Here is a 25,234-nt window from a genome sequence, read left to right on the forward strand (position 1 = left end):
TTTGAGCACTTTTTTGTTTCCCACATAACTCTATATATGTTCCAGATGCTATTTCATAGTTTTGAGCACGGGCGCAGATAGAGGGGGGACGGGGGGGGATTCGTCCCACCCAGATTTAAATTCACCTCGTTCGGTCCCCCCTACTTATAGGGAGGAAAAAATGTCTCTGCTGTCTTTCTTTGCATAAGGCAAACCTCACGGAAAAATCAAAAGACTAATTACCATTCGGTTTATTGAGGTGCACAGCAGTGTATACATAGTTGCAACAACTCTCATAAAACAAAACAAAGACTGATATTCGGTTGGTTGAGCTGCGCAGACTGCACAGGTTGCGAGCTCGAGCTTGGTTGCTATGGTAACCCACAACAAGCTTGACAGGCATATCGGGGTTGGGGTTGGTTTGCTGGCAGCTTTGTCCCCCCCAGTTTTTTGTCCCCCCCAGTTCAAAAAACGTATCTGCGCCCCTGGTTTTGAGGTCTTCAGTGTTGTTGTACAATGTAGAAAATACTAAATATAGAAAAACCTATGAATGAGTAGAGTAGGGGTGTACAAACTTTTGACTGGTATTGTATACAGAATTATAAAGAAATACATTACCGTAAACGTTTGCTCTTTAAATACATCTGACGTACAGACAGTAACCTATAAACCCACGTGCAGTGTTCTGTAATTTCTTCCATCTCCTCCTCTTTTTGATTTGTGAGTAATAATAACAAATGAATGTCCAAGACTGATGCGAAGTATTTCCAATTTGTTACTCGACCCCACTTTCAGGCCAAAAACACTGTTCTGAAATTAACAGTTGTCTCTCTACTGAATGTGAGTCATATGTTCCCGATGAGAGAAGAAGGGCCTTTCTATTTTATCTCACTACTTTGCAGGAGACAAACGTGCATAACTTACACAAGAAGCAATTATAAAAATGATAATTAAGGCTCCAAATGAGTTTGAACCAATTCAGCACGGTGAGCCAATCGCTGAATCACTTCACTGTGCAGGTGGGGAATTTTAAGTGGGGGATTTTTTTGCTTTTTGCTTTGGGGTCGTATGCAAGCCAAGTATGCAAATATTTTACTGGTCTTCATATATTCATGTCTGAGAAATTTGTATTAACATTAACAGGCAACAGTCATTCTGGGTGAACTGTTCTTGGTTCGAGGTGATAAAACGTGGGCGGAAGGAGGTTTAAACATCAATTATTTTGGATCATTGTGTAATAAATCATCATAAAAATATAGAATTGTAGCTACGTGGATATCAGAACAAGGAAACTAAATCAATATCTAAGTGCGATGTTCACACTTTAATATAACACCTTGAATAAAAGTTTTTGATTTACCGAAAGTACATTTTTAGCCGAACGAAATCAACAGAATTTAAGAGAAGATTCGACGATAAAAAAAATGACTCGTGAAAGAGCTTCAAGCTTAATTGTAAAAAAAAAAAGAAAAAAAGAATTTACTAATTGAAGTGTGTGTATTTCACTACACCTTCCACTGACACTGATTTATATAAGATCAGTGATGGTTGTAATATTAGATCGAAATCAAACTTCAAAACGAAACTTTATGGTTGAGCAAATCATAATATCACAAATGACGCTACCAATTTGTGAAAAATGCTATAATAATAATAATAATCCTTGAAAAATAAAAAAAGATATGTTCTTACCATCAAATACTTTCATTCCATATTTTGTTGCTTTTTTGTGTGTATTTTTTGGGGTTTTGTTTTCAAGTCGAGTTTTTATTTCGTCCCCGGTTGGTTCAGCAACACGCGCCGCCATTTTGTTTATCTCTACTCATGGTATATGAGCTGATAGCCTAGTAGTAGAGTAGCCAATCAGAGCATGCGATTACTTATATCCAGTGAATGTGGATAGAATAATGGGTCATATTCTGTCACTTGTTCATTTGACTTCTCGAACTTTCCTGTCTAATCGTTCTAGTAGCTGAACAAAATCAATAGAATTTAGGAGGAGATTCATTGATTAAAATCTCATCATCACCTCATTTCATTATCTGTAGCCGCTTTATCCTGTTCTACAGGGTCGCAGGCAAGCTGGAGCCTATCCCAGCTGACTACGGGTGAAAGGCGGGGTACACCCTGGACAAGTCGCCAGGTCATCACAGGGCTGACACATAGACACAGACAACCATTCACACTCACATTCACACCTACGGTCAATTTAGAGTCACCAGTTAACCTAACCTGCATGTCTTTGGACTGTGGGGGAAACCGGAGCACCCGGAGGAAACCCACGCGGACACGGGGAGAACATGCAAACTCCGCACAGAAAGGCCCTCGCTGGCCACGGGGCTCGAACCCGGACCTTCTTGCTGTGAGGCAACAGCGCTAACCACTACACCACCGTGCCGCCCATTAATAATAATAATAATAATAATAATAATAATAATAATAATGACTCGTGAAAGAGCTTCAAGCTTGTCAAAAAAAAAAGAATTTACTAGTTGAAGTGTGTGTATTTCACTACACCTTCCACTGACACTGAGTTATAAAATATTATCAGTGATGGTTGTAATATTAGATCGAAATCAAAGATGAAAATGAAACTTGTATGGTTGAGCAATTCATTATATCACAAGTTCTCAAGGTTGATGGTATGAAAGAAACAATGTGGGAGAACCTCTCTCACACACTCTCGCGCTCTCTCTCTCTCTCTCTCTCTCTCTCTCTCTCTCACACACACACACACACACACACACACACACACACACACACACACACACACTTAAAGACCGGCAGCTGCATTCATGATTTCTATCTTTTCAAGCCTGTAATGCTCTACTGGGTTCATGCCACGTTTGTTCAGAATACCAAACATGGTAAACAGAAAACAGTAACGGTTTCATTCAAGCTCAAATAAAAATCAGTCTTACACTTCTGCTGCCTGTTTCTTTTGTGTCACTTGTACTGCTGTCACTGAATCTACAGTCTGGGCTAGAAAGAAATCAGACTCGACGTCACTTCTTCATACCATCACGCTTCTGTAGATTTTCCCTCATGACTATTTGCGTTGATGTTGCACTTCATTCCATAAAACTTCTAAATCATCCTCATTAAGGCCTTTGTTAATATCACAATCAGAAATGGATATCAAAAATGATATTTGATCTTATTAAATCCTATTATCAGCCAGCCCTAAATATACTCTCAGATTAATTACTTCCTTCTATGGTTTAGACAACACAAACATTACAAACTGTTACGGTATGACTAAGCCGGAGCAGTTTCTGGGGCTGTTCTTACATGTTCTTGCGCTCCCACTCGCTGAGTTTTAAATGCGAGAGTTCAATGTTGGTAACAGCACAGGCAAGCTGATGCAGAGCAGGAGGCACGGGCTTCAGTTACACTAAATTTAAACTAGACAAATGCCACACATATCTGCTCGTGCCTCGCCCCGGGAAACAAACGACTCCCGCTCACACTTGCCATGTTCGAGTCAACGGTACACAAATTCTCACTCCGTCTTTATACACATTGTCCGTGTAGATTGGGAGAGAGAAAGTTCAGGGGTACTCCTACATACAAAAAGAGCACCATGTGAGTAGGATAATGCTTTCAAGGCCCTGAGTGCGAAGGTTTATTACATTACATTACATTACATTAATGGCATTTAGCAGACGCTTTTATCCAGAGTGACGTACAACATACCTAGAGCAGCCTGGGGAGCAGTTGGGGGTTAGGTGCCTTGCTCAAGGGCACTTCAGCCATTCCTGCTGGTCAAGGGAATCAAACCGGCAACCTTTTGGTGCCAAAGCTGCTTCTCTATGACTATGGGTAGAAGAGTCATAAACGACAACATATGTGTTCTCTTTGAGCAAGCTCTCTCACGGATCTCAACTAAAATGTCAGACTCTGTAGACGACTTACTGGAAATTTTTAATTCAAATATGACCCAAATTATGGATGATATTGCTCCATTCAAAATCAAAAGAGTCAATGACAAGCAGAAAGCACCATGGAAGCAATACCCAGCTGTTAAACTGCTAAAGAGAGAATGTAGGAAGACTGAAAGAAAATGGCACAAATCTAAACTTCACATCCATTATCAAATCCAAAAAGAGATGCTTTGTAAATATAATTATGAAATTGGTAAAGCAAGACAGTCTTTCTTCTCCAACATCATCAACAGGAATATGAACAATGCCCGTGTGCTATTTTCAACAGTAGAGAAGCTAACTAATCCCCCACCACAATTAGCACCTGAACTTCTCTCAGTTAATAAATGCAATGAGTTTGCATCCTTCTTCAAAGGTAAAATTGATAAAATACTGCAGAATATTGCTCATAATATATCTCAGTTGCAAATAACTGAAAAGCTGCAATCTCCAGTGACACAGACAGACTATTTCAACACAATGTCAGAATTTTGTTTGATTGATTACGAGACTCTTGAAAAAACTGTACAAAATCTCAGTTCCTCAACATCTGAATTGGACATTCTGCCCACCAACTTTTTTTTAAGTCTGTTCTTCACCTCATAATTACAGATGTGCTTCAGATCATAAATACATCCCTAGGGACTGACATTTTTCCTGTGTCCCTGAAAAAAGCTGTTGTAAAGCCCCCACTTAAAAAGAATAATCTGGATGCTTCAGTATTGAACAACTACAGGCCAATATCAAATCTACCATTCATCGGGAAAATCCTTGAAAAAATTGTCTTCAATCAATTAACTGCCTTCTTGATATCAAACAGCTGCTTTGATAACTTTCAGTCAGGATTTCCTGCCAATCACAGCACTGAAACAGCGCTGATTAAAGTTATAAATGACATACGTCTTAATACTGATGCAGGCAAAACATCGGTCCTGGTGTTACTGGACCTCAGTGCAGCTTTTGATACTGTTGATCACAACATACTGCTATATCGACTTGAACACTGGGTTGGGTTGACTGGTAAAGTTATCAATTGGTTAAAATCATACTTAAAAGATAGAAGCTTTTTTGTTACCATGGGAAATTGTACCTCAACATCAATGTCCTTGACCTATGGTGTCCCCCAGGGGTCGATCCTTGGACCATTACTATTCAACCTTTATATGCTCCCACTTGGACAAATTATCAAGAACAACTCAATTTTGTATCACTGCTATACAGATGACACCCAAATTTATTTTGCTCTATCACCTAATGATTATGCCCCCCTTGAATGTCTCTACCAGTGTATCGACCAAATCAACTGGATGTCACAAAATTTTCTTCAGCTGAACACAGATAAAACAGAAGTAATTCTATTTGGGAAAAAAGATGAAAGACTCAGGATTACCACTATTCTTGACACAAAGGGGATTAAAACAAAAGATATGGTTAAAGATCTTGGTGTTTTCATTGACAGCGAGCTAAACTTTGACAGGCACATGAAAGCAATCACTAAATCGGCATTTTATCACCTAAAAACATTTCCAAACGAAGAGGACTTATGTCAAAAAATGATCTGGAAAAACTTATACATGCCTTCATCTCTAGCAGGGTTGACTACTGCAATGGCCTTTTCACAGGCCTGCCAAAAAAGACCATCAAACGACTTCAGCTGGTTCAAAATGCAGCGGCTAGGGTTCTCACACGAACAAAAAGAACAGAGCACATTACTCCAATTCTAAGGTCCCTTCACTGGCTTCCAGTAAGCTACAGAATTGACTTTAAAGCATTGCTGCTGGTGTACAAATCTCTAAATGGTACAGGGCCCAATTACCTCTCTGATATGTTGCAGCGGCCTAACCCAATCAGATCTACCAGATCGCAGCAGCAAAATTTACTGGTAAAACCTGTTGTTAAAACAAAGTGTGGTGAAGCAGCGTTTAGCTACTATGCAGTACAGCTATGGAAGCAACTCCCAGAGGACATCAAAAATGCTCCTGCTGTTGGCAGCTTCAAATCTAGACTAAAGACCAAGCTGTTCTCAGATGCTTTCTGCTAACTGATAAATGTCATTATCTTTACATGTTTTCAACTTTACTTAACTTTTACAGTCTTTGCATGTTTTAAATTTTACTTAACTTTTATTCCATTTTATTCTGCTGTTTTTTACTGAACTTTTACTTCATTTTATTACTTTATTTCTACTATTGCTAAATTCTCATATTATTTTTATTTTTCTCTCTTCTTCCCCCTTTATTTTATGCAATTTTATTTTCTATTGTTTACTGTTTTGCCTTTACCTCTGTAAAGCACATTGAACTGCTACTGTGTATGAAATACACTATATAAATAAACTTGCCTTGCCTTGCCTCTAACCACTAGGTCATGGCTTCCCCACGGCTTATTAACGGACTTGTCATATTGGTGATTCTTTCATCTGCTTAATCACAAACACAAATATACAGATACGAATATGTGCTCTCGCTCTCTCACACACACACACACACACACACACGAAACAAACTGCAAGGTTCACTAAGTTTCTGGGACTGTTCAGCTTATCACCTTCCCTCCTTGCATTCTCCATGTACAGAGTATCAAGATGCCAGTTCACACATTTGAGTTAAATGTTAACTGAGTCGAGGCAGGGTCTTTAGTGAGTCAGCATGTGCCCGTCTCTGTTTATCGCTGCCTCAACAATACCCGAGTCACTAACAGCTGAGAAGCAGGCTTCATTATCCATGAAGCTGTTATCTAATGATGCTATACACACATACATGCATACACGATAAACAAGATGGGTTATTAACATACAAAAAGAAACAAATCTCAGAGCTTGGGTTTTATTTTTGAGTTACACGAGGCTTGATTTTTGTCCTGCGTCTCCTCGTAAAGCTGACTGACATGACCCACATCTCACTTTCCATTCAGACACGCTCGCAAACTCACCTGGGGACGTGGCACACAGCATTCTCGCTCAGCTCTGCGGTCACGGCGAGCTCACGGGGGAGTCCTGCTACAGAGCAGCTAAAGGAATCGAGTGTGTGCCCTCTGTCGCTTTGAGCCGCGGCTGAAAATAACTGGCCTTGAGAGCGATGTAATTTCAGTCTTTCCCACGGCTGAGACAGCAGGCCAGACACGAGCGCTCCAAACAGTTACAGTGTTCACCGGCGCGCGCCCATTTATTCCTCACATGACTTCTACATTCGTCTCTCTGCACCTCTCGGCGTCCTGTCTGCTGTTAAACTATGACTCGTTACAACCTGAGACATGTGTGTTAACCTACCAGTAGCCACGTTTTGAGGTAATGAGTGACTTATAAGCTTTGATAAAGTAAGAGTGTGAGAAAAAAAAAAAAACAACAACCCAAAAACGAATCTTTGTTACGGCAACCATTCGTTATGGTAATCATTGAGCTGTATTATGCATGCATCACACTCAGTTAAGTGCAAAAGGTGTGACTTGTTGGTAGTTTGACTCGCTAAACCCAATTCTCACATCCTGAAAGGAAACGGGCTAAAGCACGGAGCGACGATGTAATGACACAAACTGAACTGCCAGACAAGGGCCACGGGAGGTGAGCTGGGTGGAGAGAGAGAGAGAGAGAGAGAGAGAGAGAGAGTCTGGAGATGGAGGAAATTAGCGAGAGATAGACTACCTTTCCTGTTCCTGTCTCAGTGGGAGAGAAACGGTGGTTCGTCTGTCCCTCCCCTTAAATTCCACTGCCATCTGAGGACCACATGGCATGCCTGGGCACACAGCCAGACACACACACACATCATATCTAAGTTCACAGTGCCCCTACTAATGCCACCTCCACACATGAAAGACAAGCTGTCGAACTCAAGGCCACGCAATTGTTATAACACCAAAAGGACCGATTTCTCCAAGTAGATTATTCTTTTTATCTTTAAGATGGGAAACTTATGTAATCAAACACAAAACCACACACACCAAAAGTTTTGCTCCGCCTCATGATCTTTTACACCACTCAAGTCAGAAATGTAAGAAAGCCAAGGAGAAAGGTTCTGTCTGTCACTTCGTCATCGTTCAGATCCCATAACCACTATGTCGAATGGTCAGTTCCTTCTTCTCCAGAAGTGCAGTCACAGAGGAACTATATACTAGTGCATCTCAAAAAATTAGAATACCATGAAAAAGTTCCTTTTTTTCATAATTTAATTCAAAAAGGTAAACTTTCATATATTCATTACATGTAAAGTGAAATATTTAAAGCCTTTTTTGTTTTAATTTTGATGATTATGGCTTATAGCTCATGAAAATCAGAAATCCAGTACCTCAAATTATTAGAATATTCCCTAAGATCAATCAAAAAAAGGATTTACAATACAGAAATGTCCAACTTCTGAAAAGTATATTCATTTATACACTCAATACTTGGTTGGGGCTCCTTTACCATGAATTATTGTATCAATGTGGTGTGGCATGGAGGTGATCAGTCTGTGGCACTGCTGAGGTGTTATTGAAGCCCAGGTTGCTTTGATAGTGGCCTTCAGCTTATCTGTATTTTTGGGTCGGGTGTTTCTCATCTTCCTCTTGACAATACCCCATAGATTCTCTATGGGGTTCAGGTCAGGCAAGTTGGCTGGCCAATCAAACACAGTAATATCATGGTCAGCAAACCATTTGGTAGTAGTTTTGGCACTGTGGGTAGGTGCTAAGTCCTGCTGGAAAAGGAAATCAGCATCTCCAAAAAGCTCGTCAGCAGATGGAAGCATGAAGTGCTCTAAAATCTCCTGGTAGATGGCTGTGTTGACTTTGGACTTGATAAAATGCAGTGGACCAACACCAGCAGATGACATGGCACCCCAAATCATCACAGACTGTGGAAACTTCACACTGGGCTTCAAACACCTTGGATTCTGTGCCTCTCCACTCTTCCTCCAGACTCTAGAACCGTGATTTCAAAATTAAATGCAAAATGTACTTTCATCTGAAAAGAGGACTTTGGACCACTGAGCAACAGTCCATTTCTTTCTCTCTTTAGCCCAGATAAGACACTTCTGACATTGTCTCTGGCTCAGGAGTAGCTTGATATTAGGAATGCGAAAGTTGTATCCCCTTTCTTGAAGATGTCTGTTCGTGATGGGTCTTGATACACTGACACCAGCCTCAGTCCACTCCTTGTGAAGCTCTTCCAAGTTCTTGAATCAACTTTTCTTGACAATCCTCTCAAGACTGCGGCCATCCCTGTTGCTTGTGCACCTTTTCCAGCCACCCTTTTCAGCAATGACCTTTTGTGGTTTACCCTCCTTGTGGAGGGCATCAGTGATCATCTTCTGGACAACAGTCAAGTCAGCAGTCTTCCCCATGATTGTGGTTGTGTGTACTGAACTAGACCGAGAGATACACTGTGTTCATACTGTTTTACTCAAACTCGGAATGAAATATTCTAATATTTTGAGATGGTTTTTTTTTTAAATGTTTTTATACTGTATGCCATACTGATTAAAATTAAAATAGAAAAATGCTTGAAACATTTTAGTTTATGTGTAATGAGTCTATAATATATAATATTTTCACTTTCTTAAATAACTGATGGAAAATATTGAACTTTTTCACAATATTCTAATTTTTTGAGATGCATTAGTCTCATCTCATCTCATTATCTCTAGCCGCTTTATCCTGTTCTACAGGGTCGCAGGCAAGCTGGAGCCTATCCCAGCTGACTACGGGCGAAAGGCAGGGTACACCCTGGACAAGTCGCCAGGTCATCACAGGGCTGACACATAGACACAGACAACCATTCACACTCACATTCACACCTACGGTCAATTTAGAGTCACCAGTTAACCTAACCTGCATGTCTTTGGACTGTGGGGGAAACCGGAGCGCCCGGAGGAAACCCACATGGACAACATGCAAACTCCACACAGAAAGGCCCTCGCCGGCCCCGGGGCTCGAACCCAGGACCTTCTTGCTGTGAGGCAACAGCGCTAACCACTACACCACCGTGCCGCCCAGATGCATTAGTATATTTATATATTTTACAAGCAGCAATGGCATGCAGTTCAGGGAACAACACACTTCCATTGATGTCATTTTGTATTTTTGTTATACACAAGTATTTCTCAGAGAATTCCGAAGAGCTCCCCATGACGAACCACATTAATCGGAGCTAAAACAGGTTTTAAGCAAATATCACCATGAAATTATCCACATTTACACAAGACACACTGTTTATTTGCAAAGGAACAGTTTTATTTTATTTGTGCATTTGCTAATTGTTGTTGCTTCAACAGAATTTTACACTTAGTTATTCCATGAAATCGAATCGTACATGAGCTGATAGCTAGAAGCCGTGTACGAGGAGACTGAATGGAATAACTGTTTTATTCTATCCACATTCACTGGATTTTGAGGAAACGAGCATTTTTATTTTTATTTTTTGCAAATTCGATGAATTAAAAACTTCGCACAAAATGTCCGACAAAATCATTTCCGCTTAGAATGGAAACAAACTGGCGAAATGACAGTAGCAATGTGTGAAAAATGCGATAATAATAATTCTTGAAAAAAAAGACATGTTCTTACCATCAAATACTTTCATTTCATATTTTGTTGCTTTTTTATTTTTTATTTTTTGGGGTTTTGTTTCCAAGTAGAGTTTTTATTTCGTCCTCGGTTGGTTCAGCAACATGCTCCGCCATTTTGTTTTTCTTTACCCACAACATATGAGCTGATAGCCTCGTAGTAGAGTAGCCAATCAGAACGCACGATTGCTTATATCCAGTGAATGTGGATAGAATAATAGGTCTTATTCGGTCACTTGTTCATTTGGATTCTAGAACTTTCTTGTCTAGTAGTTCAGCACTTCTTGTACCTGACTTTTGCACTCGTCGTACGTCGTTCTGGATAACAGCGTCTGCTAAATGCCTGTAATGTAATATAATGTAATGTGATGTAAAATAAAAAGGAGTTTGCAACCTCTGAAATTAGGGCAGGGTGATATTATGACAACATGATATCAGTTAAGGCTGGGCAACATAGCTGAAAAATTTATCACGATAAAATGTTCCATTTCAGTCTATATCAGTTGCAGAGATGTGTATAAGCACCGGCGACTGGCGGTTTTCTCCGCCTACACAGACGGTCTGCGCTAGCTACTCATCTCATCTTCTCTAGCTGCTTTATCCTTCTACAGGGTCGCAGGCAAGCTGGAGCCTATCCCAGCTGACTACGGGCGAAAGGCGGGGTACACCCTGGACAAGTCGCCAGGTCATCACAGGGCTGACACATAGACACAGACAACCATTCACACCTACGGTCAATTTAGAGTCACCAGTTAACCTAACCTGCATGTCTTTGGACTGTGGGGGAAACCGGAGCACCCGGAGGAAACCCACGCGGACACGGGGAGAACATGCAAACTCCACACAGAAAGGCCCTCGCCGGCCCTGGGGCTCGAACCCAGGACCTTCTTGCTGTGAGGCGACAGTGCTAACCACTACACCACCGTGCCGCCCCGCTAGCTACTCGATCCCAGAAAAAAATAAAAATGCACCTTTCAATAGTCAATCCAATTATTCCACCATAAAGTTGTCTTCGATTCAGGTCTCACATGACCGAAAGCAACAGATCAATTCACGCGCTCTGATTGGCTGAGCTGGACCATGTGACCACGCCGAAGCATATGTAGTTATGTTACAGAGCCAGGCAGTGTACTACAGAGGGAAACTGAGAAAACCAAGCGCACACACATCTGGAGGGAAATTTCAGACATATTTTACAAGTATTTTACAGGGAAATGGTTAGTAATTTATTAGCTGAGAATGCACCAGAAGCCACCAGAAGGCATGTACATTTAAAAACTTTCTGGGGGGAGAAGAGCATGCTCCCAGACCCCCCTAGCATTAGTGCTGCTTCATTAGCGCTGCCTACTACTTTTTTTTTTTTAGCTGGCTACTTCAAATTTTCTGGAGAACCCTGCAACTGAATTTCATCTCATCTCATCTCATTATCTCTAGCCGCTTTATCCTGTCCTACAGGGTAGCAGGCAAGCTGGAGCCTATCCCAGCTGACTACAGACGAAAGGCGGGGTACACCCTGGACAAGTTGCTAGGTCATCACAGGGCTGACACATAGACACAGACAACCATTCACACTCACATTCACACCTACGGTCAATTTAGAGTCACCAGTTAACCTAACCTGCATGTCTTTGGACTGTGGGGGAAACCGGAGCACCCGGAGGAAACCCACGCGGACACGGGGAGAACATGCAAACTCCACACAGAAAGGCCCTCGCCAGCCACGGGGCTCAAACCCGGACCTTCTTGCTGTGAGGCGACAGCGCTAACCACTACACCACCGTGCCGCCCGCAACTGAATTTAATCACTTTATTTTGACTTTAAAGTTTAAACACCTTACTTTTCTCAACAATTTCCTCATCCATCCTATATGGGTGGGCCACCCAGGAACATTAACAGCCTCCAAAGTATATTTGGTGACCTATGTTAGCAAATAATTATGAAGAATGAGAATGTTCTGGGGCGGCACGGTGGTGTAGTGGTTAGCGCTGTCGCCTCACAGCAAGAAGGTCCTGGGTTCGAGCCCCGTGGCTGGCGAGGGCCTTTCTGTGCGGAGTTTGCATGTTCTCCCCGTGTCCGCGTGGGTTTCCTCCGGGTGCTCCGGTTTCCCCCACAGTCCAAAGACATGCAGGTTAGGTTAACTGGTGACTCTAAATTGAGCGTAGGTGTGAATGTGAGTGTTAATGGTTGTCTGTGTCTATGTGTCAGCCCTGTGATGACCTGGCGACTTGTCCAGGGTGTACCCCGCCTTTCGCCCATAGTCAGCTGGGATAGGCTCCAGCTTGCCTGCGACCCTGTAGAAGGATAAAGCGGCTAGAGATAATGAGATGAGATGAGATGAGAATGTTCTGTGAGCGATAGATAAATAATAACGAACATAATGTACTGTATCAGTAAAAGTTATTGTGCTGTGTTGGAATGATTGGCCAAATAGCCGACCACATGAACAGAGAGCTTTCACACTGCAGACAATCTTAATCAGTGTGTACATTACCTGTTCTTGTCAACGTTACCATGACAACATGGAGCGATCGAGTCCAGTCAGCGCATTCAGTGCTCTTTTCTCACCTACTTAACTGATTATTAAAAGGAAATTAACAGTCCGTGCACATTTGGTCATTCTGTTTTCAGGTCAGGAACAGAAATTAACAGGCCATTATTGTTAGTATCGTAGATATCATATATCGCAGATACAAAAAACCGGGATGCTCTCTCACCCGTCAGTTACAGTGACGCTAGCCAATCATCGTCTGTGAGCTCATGTATATGGAAGTAGACGGATAGCGCTTTCCTTCGAGCGTGTTACGCCGCCTCTAACACTGCATAAAAGATGCCACGTGATAGCCTTCGCTGTCGTGTGATAGAACTGACCTGTCTGGTGGGCGGGAATTAACCGTGACTAAATTAGGGAGAAAAAAATCCAATAAAAAATACAAACAAACATGCATTTATTGAGAAGCACGAGACGAGCAAATTCAACGTGATCCAAAATCACATTTATCCACCAGGAATCACTACAAGTATATTTAAGGCCTGCGGAAAACACTGTTCATTTTCTTTCTCACCCTGTTTCTGTTATCATCACATGCCGATTCTTGCAACTGAACAATAACATCTGTTAAATGTGTGGCTGTTTGCGTGTCGTTCATAGCACGCTCCATTATAAAGGCCAGTAATATGCTGTTTATAAGTCAGGAAGGGAACACGTTGGGGTTTGTTCATGTAACCGAACTTTGTGTATTCATTATGTGCTTTTCTAGTGGTTTGCATTTAATATGTTTATGTGAAATGATCAAAAAATTTTCTTTTTGCTACTGATGAAGTGTGTATCGACGGTACGTATTGCTATTATTTTATTGCCCAGTATGATAAATCCATACTGTGATAAAAAGACACTTTCTGAAATGTCTTTCTTAAACCAATTACCAACCAAAGAAGGCCCAAACATATCAGCATTTCAAATGTTAGATTTAATTTCTTTCATTCTTTCATAATTTCATTGTAATTATTCTCTTCTAATTTGGCCTCATTTTCTATCAAATTTGCTTCAGAAATGAAAGGGTAACTGTCCTGAAAACATTAAAATAGAGTTATCCAGTGAGATTTTTTTTATTTGTTGTCTCTAGGCTGAGAAGAGTTTAGAGCTGGCTCACTCATTGGTTAGGACTTCATTGCCGGGACAGAAGGCCATGGCAGTGTATGTTTATGTAGGAAGTGACATGAATTAACCAATCAGATTTTGATTTATAGTGGGAGGGACCAAAAGGTTATCACCCTAGGCCTTCTTGAAGGCCAATGCTAGCTTAACCGCAAATTGGCAACATCAGCGCAGCAGTGAACTCACCTTCCAGCCGGTGTAGCGTTCATCAGTAGTGTTAACGAATGATAATAAAGCAGTCAAGCCAGTGCTATCGAGAGCAAGTAGCACAGGCTAACGACCGAGAAACTAAGATTTCTGTCTCCAGACTCTTCTTCCAGGCACGCATGCTACAGTATTTTTCACTCAGACTTGAGTATTTATTTCCCAATGTAATTTACTGAGTTACTTTTAAAATGAACATTGACAACTACACACAACGGCGCGACCTGGCAGCCTGCCGCTAATCCCTTGCAAAATCCTTTGCCCTGTTGCTTTTTTTGGTGTTTCTGGCTAAGTTTTGGCTGAGCTCAAGTCCCAGCTCTAATAGCAACGGTTCACCGCTGTAACCAACATATAAATTATTGAATGCTAAAAATATTAAAATGCCAACAGTTTCTTTGTATATTTTTTGTTAAATAAAGTTCCTGGAGACATTAGGCATGAAAGAAGTCTGACTACACAGTGGACAGCCGAGAGAGAGAGAGAGAGAGAATTTTGAAAACTGAAGGAATTTTAGCTTCATTTAATTGTTCTTTAATTCTGCAGGAAGCTAGTGAACGTTAGCTAATAGCTGATTTGTCCTCACAGTGGAGTTTGTTTCGTCATGAAGTTGTTGAGCTACAGAGCTAACGATAGCCAGCAGTGATGTCCCTGTATTTTTGCACTTCAAACCCAGTTATTTTGAGTGAGAGCGAGTGATTTGAGCCCTTTGCTCACATGAGCTACATGTTTTTATCCTCTGGTGTGGCTTTAGTTAGCATGCTAACTCTATCCGGTTCATGCCAGACGTTTTAACAGACTGGAGAACAAAATAGATCTGTATATACAGCGAACACAAATCAAGTAAGCTGTTATAGCTTTGTTCTCTCCCTGATATATTATCAAACTAGTTCCATTTAGCAAACTAGCTGCATCTAACTTAGCCTCAGGGACAGTCCCTACATTCAGCTGTTAGTACGGCGCTCACATTTTTCTCTTCAACCAGAGTTTATGCTGTGCTCATGGTGCCGTGTAAGTGGTAATTTTTACCTCCACCAACTGTGTTGGAGGGGGTTATGTTTTCAGCTCTGTTTGTTTGTTCGTTCCCAATGTAACTCAAAAAGTAGTATACAGATTTTGATGAAATTTGGAGGAAAAGTGAGCCATGGGCCAAGGAACAATTGATTAGATTTTGAGGCAAATCCGGATATGTATGTGGATCCAGGATACAGAAATGTATGCGGATCCAGGATTGTTTTTATTTTATTTTATTTATTTATTTTTTATTCCCAATGCAACTCAAAAAGCAGTGAACGGATTTGGATGAAATTTGGTGGACAGCTTTATTATTATTCTAGCTTCGAGTGATTCGATTTTGACGTTGATAATATGTGGCTTGGCGGCAATATACACTCTACCAAGTGCCCTTCTAGTTTGCAAACTGTAATAACATAATTTCCCACTTCAGGATATGAACATGAAACATGTGACATGAAAAAAAAAATGGACGCCTCCATGTAAGAGTGTATTTTTGTTTGTTCTGTTAGAGCACATAAAGCTCACAAAAAGCTACTTTGACCTCAATTTGACAGTTACAGGCCTGAGTGGTTATTGGTACTTTTATGAACTTCATACATTTATGCAACATTTTGGACTGAAATTTCAGTACCGCAACAACAGCAATTAGCTTCGCAACAAGCTAACCGGCTAACGTTAGTGATAACTCTAACATCGATGATTACCCTCTAAAAACAGCGATTAGTATGATCAGTGTTATAGATTTAACTAAGTACTGTCTCTGATCAGATATTATCTGACCTAAAGCCAATACTGATATAAACTCATTTAAGATCGAGAATTGGAACTTTACACTGTTCACACACACTGTGTGTGTTGATTTTACATCACAAATGAGGACAGAACTGCTAGTTGAGAAGATGACACCAAGCTGACGACTTGAAACTTCAAGTTGAAGGGTCAGATTACAAGTTGCTTACAACTTCGCCTCGAACGCAGAATCATGTTACGTGACTGAACTGCTCATGATAACGCATCATCGTGCTGCAGTATCAGTTGATCCATGGGCAGTGCAGCTGGATCAGCTGGATCAGGCACTCACAGAGACGGCTAAACAGCAGAGGGTAGCTAAAAGACGAGCTATCGTCTAGCGATAGCTAGATGATTTGCACAATAGGAAAAAAAAGACATTTTGTTCTCATAACACTTCTAAACATTCGTGAGTCGCAAATAAAATAAATGGCTTCATCCCAAACCACATGATACTACACTTTTGATGTCAGTGAAGGGTGCATTGAAACACAGCATTGAAGTTGATCCAAAATTGCACTCACAGAAGTAAAATATAGCATATAGCTTGCAATGGCGATATCCTTCAATTTTACGAGAAAATATCCATCTCGAAAGAAAAGTGACAAAAAATAATGACATATCTAGTTTCAAGCAATGCTTTTACTTTTACCTGGTGAAGCAACTTTATGTTTAATTACACAATATACGGACACAGTGTCTCGCCGATTCTTGAAACCAGTCTACGTGACTATCCTGCAGCATATCTTTCATGACAAATAGGTTTTGTGTGTTTGTTTTCTTTGCCATACGTTGACATTACCCTTTCAACACCTCCACAGGGGCTGACAGATACAAGTGCTTAATCTCCTTTCCAATAAATAAATTCCAATCTTAAAGACAGGCTGCATGAAACCAGCAGCATGTAATTATCCACTATACGAGGCAAATGCCACACATTGTTTAGTCACTTTAAGTGCATGGCAGCTCTTCTCTTCATAAACATGGTACGTTTTCATACTGTAGGCTAAAGCCAGCGTTGAAACTGCTTCAACAAGGATGCGACGCACTTCTCAGGCCAGAGTGATGGTTCGTTCTACGCTGTCGTTTAATGCTACACCACTAACGTACAAGTTCATCTAGACAGAATTACAGAATGTCCACAGGGTCGAGTCGAGAGATGAAAAGTGAACAGCAGATGCTTCAGTGTCCATCATTTGGCCCCAAACCAAAACCGTCTCTTGTTATTACTGTATTATTATTATTATTATTATTATTATTATTATTATTATTAGGCTGGGGTGACGCAAGTCACAGGGTAAGTGAAGTGTAGTGCTGTAGTGAGGTTGTAGTTGGCCTATCCCAACCCAGCCCAACTGTTACCAGCTGCTGGCTAGCAGCTACTTGCGAACCGAGAAGCAGCTCTTCTCTTGCCAGTCATAATCTCTCCTTACCCAAGACTCCTACATGGCCTCCCTGCTGGCCACCCTGATCATTTGTGTTTCGCAACCCAAAGCTGACATGTAGGGGATCTTGGAGCAACAAGTGGCCCCAGAGGTGCAGTATGCATGACCCACCAGCTTGTGGACACGCTCTGGTTTTCACCAACGTTTGTCCCAGTGATGAGTCAAATAGCCAGGGAGACAACCATCTGGAGTGGAGCCCCACAGGCTCCACTCCAGATGGCTACGTTTACTGTCAACCCTCTGGCAGCTCCTGCATCCCTGCTCATTCCCGGTCGTCTCGACTCTGCCTTGCCACTAGATCGAGATAAGCATGGACAAGAGGGTGAGGCTGATGACGTACGACTCTTCCTACTTCCTACTACTGGACCGAGGCAGCAGTGGAACCCGGCAGCCCCCTGAGGGACCAAGCAGCCCTTTTCAGGATCGCTCTGCTTGACTATTATTGTTATTATTATTAATTAATTTGCGCTAGCGCAAATTGTTACTCTCACTCAGGATCTTTCTACTTTCTTCTTCTAATGTTTTTTAGGATGCTGTTTGTCCCTCAGTTTTCAACCGGTCATCACCAAAGTTCACTTGAAGAATACCTCTGGGCTGAATTACATTGCTATGACTTTTGGTGCTGATCTGGATCACTGAACGGGAATGATCCATGAAAAATGGGATTTTTTTTCAATCACTTATAACTCTGTCAGTTTTCATGATTTTTTTTCAATCAGTTTCTTTTTTTTTTAAATTTTGTTCAGGGTGGCAGGGCGCAACTCATTCTCTATCTCTTACCGTTCCGGATCTACCGTATAGGGTATGGTGACCAGATGTCCCGGTTTGTAACAGCTAGTGCAAATTACTGTGACTTTACTCACAGTCTCTATCTAGTTATTATTATTATTATTATTATTATTATGTTAATTTAGGAATGATTTAATTGAATAAAAGACTTTCCAGGATTTAATTTCAACATTTTTACAGACTTAAGACAAAAACACAAAAATCAAGGTTCTTAAATTATTATTATTTTTTTAAAAATCTTTGCAGGAAAGGATGTCGAAGCGATCGAGGGGAAATTAAAAACATGCCAATTTTTTAAATTCTCAGACTGAAACAGTGTTGTTTTTTTCCTTCACAATAAAAATTGTCTATGCATCAAATAAACCAGAATTAATGAACGTAAAATTGATGTTCTTTTACAGGCGAACGTTATGAGTAGTGGTTTTCAGCTGTGTATTATTCACACCCTAAGTAAGTAAGTAATGTAACGACTTCAGAAGCAACAGTTATATTTTCTATGTGAAATTATCCTTATCTTAATATCTAAATGATTTTACCTCGAGCTAGGGTCAAACATTTTAGCAATTCCATACGAACAAGAGCGATCATCAGCTAATAGCTGACATCATGCTGCAGCAAGCTGGCTTCTCAACAAACGCTGTTTTGCATGCAAGATGGGGAGTCTGCACTCAGGCTTCACTCGTACAATAAAAATACAAAACACATTCATACATGTCCACCCACACACACACCCAAAGCATGGCGGGCTGACTTTGTACAAATCTGTTTCCTTCCCGACACACTCCAGCAGACTGACAGATATCACACTGATCTGTGTTTCATTTTCCAAACACACATTTGTTATCTGTCTTCACAGTAATAATAATAATAATAATAATAATAATAATAAAAAACAGCAAGCAAATTTGCCTAAAATTGGTCAACTTACAAATGTCACAGCCCAGGCGTACGTATGTACACACACACACATGCACACACACAGGAATCAAAACAAAAACACGTTTCTGTGCCATGAATTTTGCTCACGGCGATTTTACAGCCCGATTTTTGAGTGTAACTTTTGAGAAAGATTTTTTGCACAAGCTTCAAGGTGTTCAAATCCTTCGTAACGTTTTATCTTATTTGTTTTTTATCTTGTTCATCTGCATATTGCATATGATTGAGTGATTTAATGTCACAAGTCATTAAATGCTGTCAGGAGGAAACGCCCTGCAAAATTTCCTTTACGCTTTATCACTTTTCCCTGCTCAGCTGATCTTTTAAAAAAACAAAACAAAACCCCCACACACACTAAATAAATGAATATTTTCCTAATTACAGTCTCCCAAACACAACAACTTTTACCTAAAATATTCTTGCTGTGCAACCATATTTTTCTTTTACAAACTCTTTATATTAATAAATAATATCCATATTTCCAGTAATATTTTATATAAAAATAGTTTCCCTTCTGTGATATTTTGAATGAATGAAATAAATAAATGAATGAATGAATGAATGCAGCGATGTAAGATTAATTTCCACTCAAACATCCTCATGACAATAACTTTCAACTCAACAAATAAATAAACAAATTCCAAGCAATAAACAAATAAATGCATTTTGCGACATTAAAATAAGACAATAGACTTTTTTGTCTTACTAAAAGAAGAGAAGCTGTTGACGTTACACCTGTTTATGTTGTCTGTAATATAAATGTAAGTGTAAGAGAAACTTGTTTCTTGATATTCCACAACATTAAGTGTAAATATTAATGGATAAAAACTACGCAGTTCTTCAGTACTGTTTAAAGATTCACAGATTGCTGTTGCGTAAGAGGAATAAACCACCTCGGCACGTGCTGTTAGAGGAATCAATGATTGTTGATCAACTAATCAGTTATTACTAAGAATAAGAATCAATTATTATAATTATACAGGCTGCGACTTCACTGTTTGAATAAACAAACAAACAAACAAACAAACAAACAAATGAATAAAAAAAAAACCTGAGGAAGGAGGATGGTATTACTGCATCATTCACACACCAGTAATCAGAATATTTAGAGAATGTTCAGTCTGAGTATTTACTGCTTGCGATATTTTTAAGAAAGTGTGCGCGCGCATGTGCATGTAATAAACAAACAAACTAAATGCTGTGATGTACAGAATCACATCCGTCCCCAAATGTACTGTCAAACTAGCTGAACAGGAATAATTGATTACTCTGTGTGTGTGTGTGTGTGTGTGTGTGTGTGTGTGTGTTTCATGTGCCAGCTAAAACAACTCACCTGTCACTCAACTTTCATAAAAACAAAAATAAATAAACAAATAAATAAATAAAACAGCAGCTAAGACTTGTTGCAGTTTGCTAACTTTTATCCAAGTCACATGTCTCTGATAAAACCGTGCACACGCTCGGATACAAAATAGTGTCCAAACAGTGTAAATATAACATACTGTCTCACACACACACACACACACACACACACTTTTTTTTCTATTTCCTACCCTTATGAGGACTTGTCATATGCCACTAATTAATGTGATGCCTACAGTTAAATCTGACTCTAACGTTAACCTCAGTGCTCTAGAACAGTTTGGCTGTTTCAGCAACAAACAAACAAACAAACAAACAAACAAACAAACCCCAAAAAGTTTTCTTAGTGGGGACCAGCAAAAAGTGGGGACCAGCAAAATGTCCCCATAAGATCAAACCTGGCAGATCTTCGTATCCTCGTGGGGACATTTGGTCCCAGCCAAGACACACACACACATAAAAGAGTCTTATTTGATTGAGTATTTGAAATAGTAACATATACAATGTTACAGGCTGGTGGTGTCACACACACACACACTTTTTTTTTCTATTTCCTTACCTTATGAAGACTTGTCATATGCCACTAATTAATGTGATGCCTACACTTAAATCTGACTCTAATGCTAACCTCAGTGCTCTTGAACAGTTTGGCTATTTCAGCAACAAACAAACAAAAACAAACAAACAAACCCCAAAAAGTTTTCTTAGTGGGGACCAGCAAAATGTCCCCAGAAGATCAAACCTGGCAGATATTCGTCTTCTTGTGGGGACATTTGGTCCCAGCCAAGACACACACACACACACTTTTTTTTTCTATTTCCTACCCTTATGAGGACTTGTCATATGCCACTAATTAATGCAATGCCTACACTTAAATCTGACTCTGACGTTAACCTCAGTGCTCTAGAACAGTTTGGCTGTTTCAGCAACAAACAAACAAACAAACAAACAAACCCCAAAAAGTTTTCTTAGTGGGGACCAGCAAAATGTCCCCAGAAGATCAAACCTGGCAGATATTCGTATCCTTGTGGGAACATTTGGTCCCAGCCAAGACACACACACCACACACACACACACACATAAAAGAGTCTTATTTGATTGAGTATTTGAAATAGTAACGTATACAATGTTACAGGCTGATGGTGTCACACAGAGAGAGAGAGAGAGAGAGAGAGAGACTTAACCCCCCCGGCAGAGCTGATCTGAGGGCAGTGTGCCGGTAGAGAGGTGAGAGCAGGGCTCTGGGCGCAGGTACACCAGCAGTCTGGAGAATAAAGTGCAGTGCAGAAAGTGCAGTACGAACCTGCGGGGCCTGGCGGCGGCTGCTGGCCGTCCTCACCGAAGATCAGCCTGAAGTCCAGCTCCTCATTCCCGCTGCAGTCTGCACTACTCATGGGTTTGACAGCTCGCCTTCTGTCCCTGCTGCCTGTCTGTCTGCCTGCCTGTCTGTCTGTCTGTCCGCCGGCTCTCTCTCTCTCTCTTATCACTGTCACAACAAGAAAACAGCGCAACTTTATCAGTTCTAGACCCAACGAGTGTCAAGTTTGTCTAAATCTCTCTCTCTCTCTCTCAGTGAGCGCTCATACAGAGTTCAGCTGATCCTCTAAACAACTTTGCAATAAGCCGAATATTTTCATCCGCTGTTTATCAACAGTGAACACCACACACTGTAATCTCTCTCTCTCTCTCTTCTTCTATGTCTGTAAATCTCTCTCTCTCTCTCTGTGTGCTTCACTCTATCCCAACTTTTACACTAAACTGCGCGTGACAGGGCAGTTCCAGCGCTGACGTCAGCAACAGTCGGCATACAACACAGGCGCGCGCGTGCACGCCCGCCCGCCCGCGCGCGCTCACTCACTCACTCATGCACTCGCGCACGCCGTGTTCGCGCAAGGTGCTCATGGGTAGTGCAGTTCACTCCACTCTGACAGAAACACTGTAATGGTGAGGCGAATAAAATAAAACACAGAAATAAAAATCGATTTCTGTCACTTGACTTCGACGCCTCGTGTTCATGTCCCACCACAGAAAACAGAAATGTATTTCCTAGTCTTAGAAAGATATAAAAGAGCAAAGAAAGAGCCTACACAGCTTGTTCAGATGCACTTTGTTGAAGATCATATTCTGAACACATACTGTGAAGAAGCAGCTAGAAGTGTTTTACTGGGAAACACGCCACTCATATTTTTCCACACAAACTCCATGGAGAACCAAAACCGTGACATATAAATCTCTATCAGTTGTGAGGGGGCGGCACGGTGGTGTAGTGGTGTCACCTCACAGCAAGAAGGTCCGGGTTCGAGCCCCGTGGCCGGCAAGGGCCTTTCTGTGCGGAGTTTGCATGTTCTCCGCGTGGGTTTCCTCGGGGTGCTCCGGTTTCCCCCACAGTCCAAAGACATGCAGGTTAGGTTAACTGGTGACTCTAAATTGAGCGTAGGTGTGAATGGTTGTCTGTGTGTATGTGTCAGCCCTGTGATGACCTGGCGACTTGTCCAGGGTGTACCCCGCCTTTCGCCCGTAGTCAGCTGGGATAGGCTCCAGCTTGCCTGCGACCCTGTAGAACAGGATAAAGCGGCTAGAGATAATGAGATGAGAATGAGACATAAATAAAAATCGATTTCTGTCACTTGACTTCGACGCCTCGTGTTCATGTCCCACCACAGAAAACAGAAATGTATTTCCTAGTCTTAGAAAGATATAAAAGAGCAAAGAAAGAGCCTACACAGCTTGTTCAGATGCACTTTGTTGAAGATCATATTCTGAACACATACTGTGAAGAAGCAGCTAGAAGTGTTTTACTGGGAAACTCATATTTTTCACACAAACTCCATGGAGAACCAAAACCGTGACATATAAATCTCTATCAGTTGTGAGGGGGCGGCACGGTGGTGTAGTGGTGTCACCTCACAGCAAGAAGGTCCGGGTTCGAGCCCCGTGGCCGGCGAGGGCCTTTCTGTGCGGAGTTTGCATGTTCTCCGCGTGGGTTTCCTCGGGGTGCTCCGGTTTCCCCCACAGTCCAAAGACATGCAGGTTAGGTTAACTGGTGACTCTAAATTGACCGTAGGTGTGAATGGTTGTCTGTGTGTATGTGTCAGCCCTGTGATGATCTGGCGACTTGTCCAGGGTGTACCCCGCCTTTCGCCCGTAGTCAGCTGGGATAGGCTCCAGCTTGCCTGTGACCCTGTAGAACAGGATAAAGTGGCTAGAGATAATGAGATGAGAGATCAGTCGTGAGGAAACTGATGAGTTGTTTTGATAAATTTAGGTAATTCTTGTTTGTGTGTCTGTATAATGAAAAGAAAAATCACACGTTGGCTTGAAGATATGAAGTTTATCTTCTCGTGTTGAAAAACTCATATTTTTCATATGAAATACGTCACGGATCTGAGTGACATACAGTATTTCAAAAATATTGGCTGGCGTTGAGTGGTATATCAGATATATTCCATTCAGCTAGCACGAGTTGAAGACGAGTGGAATATATCTGTTATACCATGAAAAAAATCCAGCCAATATTATTATTATTATTATTATTATTATTATTATTATACATACATACACATTCCTTTTGGGTGTTCAATGCATCTTTCTTTTTCAAAATTCTCTCAAAATCTTCTGTATTTAACGAAACAAACCTGGCGACCATGTTTCTTTACAAATTGTCATAGTCACTCGCTAGCGTGGAAGTTTTATGTCTCCGACATGTCTCTTTTCCAGTTTTTTGATGTCCACTGGTATGTTTTTCTCTTGTAAATATCCATCCATTATCTGTAGGCGCAGGCAGCACGGTGGTTTAGTGGTTATCACTGTCACTTCACAGCAAGAAGGTCCTGGGTTTGAGCCCAGCGGACGACGAGGGCCTTTCTGTGTGGAGTTTGCATGTTCTCCCTGTGTCTGCATGGGTTTACTCTGGGTGCTCCGGTTTCCCCCACAGTCCAAAGGCATGCAGGTTAGGCTAATTGGTGGCTCTAAGTTGACCCTAGGTGTGAATGGTTGCCTATGTCTTTGTGTCAGCCCTGTGATGACCTGGCGACTTGTCCAGGGTGTGCCCCACCTTTCGCCCGTAGTCAGCTGGGATAGGCTCCAGCTTGCCTGTGACCCTGTAGGACAGGATGAGTAGCTACAGATGATGGATGGCTGAATATCTGTAGCCATTTATCCTGTTCTACAGGGTCGGAGGCAAGCTGGAGCCTATCCCAGCTGACTATGCCCCTCTTGTAAATATATGTGAAGAATATCTAATGAAGTTTTGGTAGCCTTTCTGGTGTTCAATGCGTCTTTCTCTTTCCTGACAGACAAATAAATGCTTCTGCGTATATGCAGCAGAAAACTTTCTCATTGGATATTTGCATCAGCTCCAATGTGTGACGTCATGTTGTCTTGACAACCATGCAATATTGTAAATCATATTCAACACTCATTCTCCACTGGGTAGAGTGATGCAATACATGAAGGATAAGCGGTATGCTAAAAATATTGCATGCTATCAAACCAAATGAATGAAACCCACTAGAAGGGAACAGAATACGTGTTTTTATTCCATTGAAAATGTGTCCTGTATGTATAATATTTCCTGATATTTCACTCCGATGATGTCACTC

At 41.2% G+C, this 25,234-nt stretch overlaps 1 protein-coding gene across 1 annotated transcript in view; it reads right to left on the minus strand.

Moving 5' to 3' along the window:
* The window catches only part of nfatc3a (nuclear factor of activated T cells 3a), a 163,565-nt gene extending 141,192 nt beyond the window's left edge, over positions 1-22,373 (minus strand). Inside the window, exon 1 of the mRNA XM_060911502.1 lies at positions 21,937-22,373. Within this exon, the coding sequence (XP_060767485.1) occupies positions 21,937-22,027 (91 nt within the window). The 5' untranslated portion in view covers positions 22,028-22,373. The remainder of the gene's footprint in view (positions 1-21,936) is intronic.
* Positions 22,374-25,234: the final 2,861 nt, after the last annotated feature.

The sequence above is a fragment of the Neoarius graeffei genome, chromosome 27, assembly GCF_027579695.1.
Source record: "Neoarius graeffei isolate fNeoGra1 chromosome 27, fNeoGra1.pri, whole genome shotgun sequence".
Taxonomy (NCBI): Eukaryota; Metazoa; Chordata; class Actinopteri; order Siluriformes; family Ariidae; genus Neoarius; species Neoarius graeffei.